This window comes from Tasmannia lanceolata, unplaced genomic scaffold (genome assembly GCF_043159265.1).
Source record: "Tasmannia lanceolata isolate RefF3 unplaced genomic scaffold, GAP_Taslan_0.1 ptg000007l, whole genome shotgun sequence".
In the NCBI taxonomy this organism is placed as follows: Eukaryota; Viridiplantae; Streptophyta; class Magnoliopsida; order Canellales; family Winteraceae; genus Tasmannia; species Tasmannia lanceolata.
In genome coordinates, this window is record NW_027518684.1 from 22,796,306 (window position 1) to 22,802,385 (window position 6,080).

The window sequence follows — 6,080 nt, forward strand, 5'->3', positions numbered from 1 at the left end:
TCATAAGATAATCCTTCACATGAGAAGAGTACTTGAATCCATACCATCTGAGCTGTTGGTTAAATTTTAATTCACCCCATCATTCTAAAAACCAAAAATGGAGGGTTAGGATCACCCGATGAGTGGAATTTTAGCGGACGGCTTATCCAATCAACAGACGGTCCAGATCTTCTCAATGGGTGATAATTTTCTCATGGGAGAAAAAAAAACTGGAAAGAGGAGTTATAAAGTATGAAACTAGATATTGGGTCCCAGTCATCTAGACTGTTCATTTGACGATGATCGGGTAGGCCCCGCTGATCATTTTCAAATACAAATTTATTTATAGAAAACCCTAAAATAATTGTGCAATTATTTCAATATACGTATAACAATGTGCAACAAAGCATTACAAAGTCTTCTTACCCATACGGCATACTAATTTCTGTATCTTCACTTTCATCGCAGCCACCCCTTATCGTCAGACTCATCATAACATATGCACAAACTTAACAAAAAACCAACATTCCCTAAGCCACCCCAGCTACCATGTTAACACTCTTATAAACGGTGTGGTCGCCGCCGGAAATAGACACCGGAATACCCACTTCGGCAATGTTGTCGGCCGGAATCCCTACTCCATCAATGTTGCCGAGGTCTGCGGCAATGGGCGTTAAGTCCCTATGGTGCACGTTAACCTTGAGCCCAAACTTCATGAACAATGTGAGAGACATCTTTTGCTCCACGCGATGGCCCGGTACTAACGTGAGCCGGTGGCGTAGTAAGACCGCGGCCGCAATAGACTTCATCTGTAGATAAGCCAAGTCTCTCCCTAGGCAGATCCTAGGGCCAGCATTGAACGATACAAATCGGAAGGAATCGTGCGGCTCAAATCGCTTCCCATCGGCCGTTAACCACCTCTCGGGTTTGAATTCCAAACAATCCTCACCCCAAATAGATTTCATCCTCCCCGTTGAATAGATCGAATAAGTGATCGCGGATCCCGCCGGAACAAAAGTTCCATCCGGCAAAACATCATCGGAAACCACGTGCTTCGAATCTTCCGGCACCGATGGGTACAATCGGAGGCTCTCCGATAATGCAGCCTTGAGATAGATCAAACGGTCCACCTCTTCGAACACAAGTGGGTCCTCCACCCACTTAATCGGATCGTTGCCACGTGTCTCGATCAGGACCGTACATATTTCTCGCACGATCTTATCCTCCACCGTCGGATCGTTGGACACTAGCCAGAAGAACCAGCTCAGCGCGACGGATGACGTGTCACGTCCAGCTAGGATGAAATTGAGTGCCACTTGTTGGAGGAACTTATCTGAGTAGGATTCTTTCTTCTTCATAAACCTTGATAACAAGTCATCATGTGGGACCCCTCCTTCATGCTGAGTAGCCAATTCTAGCTTACGTGTATTGATGACCTGGGAGAGGTAGCCATCTATACTGCTTAGGCTTTGGCTCAAGCTGACCTCCAAGCCGAGCCGGAGCCATTTCTTCAGCTTCCAAATAAACTCAGGCAAAATAAAGCGTTGTAGGCTCAGCTCGGTGGCTCGATCGAAAGCCGAGGCGAAGCCGTTCTCGGGGAGCCCCGGCGCGAGAGTTTCCGGGTCTTTTCCGAAAGCCAAGCCGCATATGTTGTCGAAAGTGAGCCGAAGGAGAAGGTCTTGGAGATCGACCGGCTTGGCTTCGAGCTGAGCCGTCTTTAAAATAGGGCAAAATCTTAGCTTAATGGCTCGGCTCACCCATCGAGCCATGGCTTGGCGGAGGGTACGAGTGGTAAACTCAAGAGCCGCTGTTTTTCTCTGGAAAAGCCAAGTTTCACCATCCGAGTTGAAAATTCCATCGCCGAGTAAATCGTGGAAAACCGATTGCCACGTGGGACCTTTAGGGTAATTATCGAAGCGTGTCTTTAGCACGTGCTCGAGATTTTTTGGGTCGCACGTGACAGTGACGAGCCCTTGCTTGCGTGCGAGGAAGGGGATGGCACAGATGCATGTTTGGTACGTGCCACCGCACGTGTGGAGATTCTCGGCGATCCAGTCGTGCATCCGATCAACGTTTTCGATTAGCCCGGGTAAGCTACCCAATAGGGGCCAGACACGTGGACCTCCCAATGACCTAGCCATGAACTTGAACCACAGCAAATAAGCTGAGACCACAGAGAAAATCAATAGACCCCATGAGATCTCCATGCGAAAATGTGGGCCCCACCCTAAAACCACTCTCAAATTTTCAACGCCGGTAAACCACTTTCCGTTCGCCGGAAATCACTTTTCTCGCCGGACAGTTCTGAAAACCGAGAAACAAAGAAGGAAAAAACCCTTTTTTACAGAGAATGCGCCACTACCGTTTTGAAGGACAGACACCCAGTAGCGGAAAACCAGGAATTACGCCGGAATAAGAAAGACCCACGTCGGAAACTGGGTTTTTACGCCGGAATAAGAAAAACCCACTTCGGAAAATGGGTTTCTAGGCCGGAATAAGAAAAACCCAAGTCGGAAAATGGATAATACGAACTGGGTCAGCCTCAAAACAAGTTAGAAAAGAACCAAAATATCTAGCCGGAAAACCAGGGAAAAATAACAGATGAGGAACTGAGGAAAATGGAAATGAAGAATTTATAGAAGAGTTGCATTTATTAATGACAGACTGTTCTTCAAATTCACCTCCACCATAAATCCACTACCCATCTGAAACCACCATTAAATGTAGCCAGTGGTCGTTGGGGAAATTAAATAAAACCAACTTTTACTACAAAACCAGAAATAGGTGTCTCTCTCTTTTTTCTCTCTATCTATATGATGAATGAACACTTTATATGTATAATGTTCTTAGTCTGATCTCACCTAACTTTACAGCAAAAAAGGAGTTTTCCTTAAATTCTGGCATTGAATGAAAATGGGTTAATAAATGAGATTGGTTGGGAAAAAATGGGGAAATGGGAGAAGAAAACCGCTCACCAGTTCTTTGTCACCCTCTAGTTATTTCCATTTTAATGGTTCTCTTTTTCTCTATCTCTACGTCTTTTGAAAGAGTCAGTTTTTTCTCGGTGTGACTGTTTGGGGTTCGGTGAGCGACCCACCACCGACGAGATAATTCTCTCTCTCATTGGATTAGAGTTCCAAATTTCTGATCCTACACGTTAAGATGACTAAAGTTGAATTCTATTCAATGTTTGTTTTTTGGGTGAATGGGGATCCAACTTACAAAATTATCCAAATAATTTAAAAAATTCAAAAGGGAAATGTTATCAGCACTACTGTATTCTGATGATCGGACTCCTCATTTCCAAACCGCCAATTAGATGGGCTACAGCCTAAATAGGTTCTGCTGCAAAAATCATTTTCATAGATTGATCCTAACCCTCAGATATGTAGAGAGACTGGGTGTTAGATGGTTGATCCTAACCCTGTATAAGAAGAAGTTGTAAAACTCAAATATCATTTCATATATTATTTGTAAAACTCACAAGAAATTTTAAATTAATATAAGAAGTAAAAACTGAAGGGCGCCCTTGTATAAATAACGTGAAAGGGCGAGGGCGACCCCATTGGTTGTTGAAAGTGCATTCAGTGCCTTTGACTTTTACATCATCGGTGCTATTAGGGAGCCCCTCAGTTTAGACAAAATTACTATGGGGAAAATTATTCCTAATCTAGCAAGGATTTCGTAGTGTTACGAGAAGCAGTTGGAATAATGACTAGAAAGAGACCCCGTCTCGTTGTGTCTTCAAAAATATGTTGCCAGGAATTGTTTGGTGGCATTTCGTGGCTCCAGAAGAGAACAGTCACATAAGATCACTTTTTAGAAGGTTTTGTCTTATTCATTTGATTCATATGAGGTGGATGTTCTCTCCTACAAAACCGAGCGGCGAAATTGCCTAGCAAATCTCAATCTAGCAAAATAGATGCATTTAACTATCCTCCAATATTGTTTGTTTTTTCATGTGAACAAAATTATTTTCAGAAAAAGACAAACAAAAGGAGGTGAAAATGCAGCCAATTTTAGTAGAAGACAATTAAGAGTGGGGTAGAAATGCTGGAAAAGAGGGTGGAAATCCCACAATAGATACACATATCATAAATAAAAAATGGTATTTGCTAGGCAATTTTGCGAAAAGCCATTTCGCAGCTGGCTTTTGCTTGATAGAATGCGACCTCATACGAATTAAATGAATAAGACAAAATTTTCCAAAAAGTCAACCTGTGTCGCTGTTCTCAAGTACAAAAGCCAGCCGTGAAATGGCTTTAAGCCAAAATTGCCTAGCAAATACCATAAAATAAACATGCATTTTTTCCCAAAACTTGACAAATACTTTTCCACGCCGAATTATTCATGAATCTAAACTTTGTAGCTATGGTTAGGATATACCAAACCGGCATATACTTATTTAATACATAGATTGTCACGCCCCAAATTGAGTTTCCGGTCTAGGCACACAACAGCGGCACATATTCATCAACCATGAATATGTAAGGCATTCACGCTAGAACCATGCAATAAACAGAGCTACTAAAATTAAGCAATTAATTATCTATCAGAGTAATCAATGCAGAAATTAAATATCTTTGTCCACGGACTACATCAATTTAAATCAAATTAAATAACTAATTGTTCATTCCAACTAAAGCTACTGCTTGAATAACTAAGAATAATAAATCCTAAATTGTTGCCCTTGCTCACTCCCAAGCCCACGAAATCAAACATTTACTGTTCTCCACCTGTAATATAGAATACATGGAATGAGCTAATGCCTAGTGAAATAAACATGTCTACACTAATAACATAATACCAATTAATAAAAACAGAGTAATTGGCAATATATGTAAATCTGTAACTGGCATAGCAATCTAGCTAGCAAAACTGTATAACTGGCATAAACATGCATAACTGTAACTGGAACGGTATCTTATAACTATGCCTGCTGCTAGACTACGTAGTCAATGGAACCTGTCTACTAACTCGTAGGAAGCTGAATCCCAACGATCTCGTACAGGATTTCACCCTCGAAAATACCGCGAAAAGTGATATTGCGGCTTGATCGTGACTTTCCTTCGACGGTCTAGAAAAAGTCTCATACACTAGTAATCATGCAAAACACTTGGTCTAAAGGAACGTTAACTGTTGCATCATCACTTGGACAACACCATGTGCTGATGCAAAAACTGTGACTATAAAGTCCAACTGGCACATACGTGCATATGGTAGATCCGAACTAGGAATCAATACCATACCATGAATATTGACCCTCGTGTATACCAACACAGTCAATATCAATCAAGAACATGCACACTTGCATAAGAAATCATATTCAATATTAGAATAACTGTGGTAGAAGAAGTCTACTCACCTGTGGTACTCATGTGAATCATTTCCCACGAACAAGATCTTTAAATCAGTGCGTAGTATCACCTACAGTCCATATTAATCACCAATTAACATTTTGGATCAATATTTATGTCCTCCGGGGCAGATCTGTACCCTCAAAATTTATTGAAAAAATATCCAAAAATCAACCATTCCTGGTGTGTTTGGGCGTCCAAACCGAGCGTCCATGGACCCCCTTCTGGCGTCCAAGCCACCCCCTCGGGTGCCTCTGAGATTTTTCTCCTCTCGGATACCTCCCGGGTATTTGTATTCGGGCGCTCGACCCTAGCTCTTCCAGTGTCCGAACCTTGCAATTTGGTTTTTTCTAAAACCCGCGAGAACACAAGTTTTCTTTCAGATTTTCTACCCGAAAACCCTTCTTTCTTATTCCTTTAAACATGTTAAATACCTTAACAAGTTATTTATCAATCTCCTCAATTGATTAGAGTATCTAACGCGAAAGATTGCGAATATCTCTGGGAAAAACCAATTTTCCTCAACCCAAATCAATGATTTCCAAGATTTTTCTTCGTTCTCCTCTCCCAAAGCTCCACACAAATTCTCTTTAGGGTTTAAAGTTCCAAAAATCTGTAGCCTTAAGAGTTTATTTATAGACTCTTGCTTTCAAGAGTCCTAATTTAACAGGCTTTTGAAAACCCTAACTCATTCATATTGGGAAACTAGCTTGTTTCCAGTTTATTTTAATTAAATAAATAAAA

The 6,080-nt window shown here is 41.5% G+C and overlaps 1 protein-coding gene across 1 annotated transcript; it reads right to left on the reverse strand.

Moving 5' to 3' along the window:
• Positions 1 to 307: 307 nt before the first annotated feature.
• On the reverse strand, positions 308 to 2,749 carry LOC143882300 (cytochrome P450 86A8-like). The gene has a single exon (XM_077385821.1). It carries the CDS (start codon positions 2,184 to 2,186, stop codon positions 510 to 512), a length of 1,677 nt encoding a protein of 558 aa, XP_077241936.1. The 5' UTR covers positions 2,187 to 2,749; the 3' UTR covers positions 308 to 509.
• Positions 2,750 to 6,080: the final 3,331 nt, after the last annotated feature.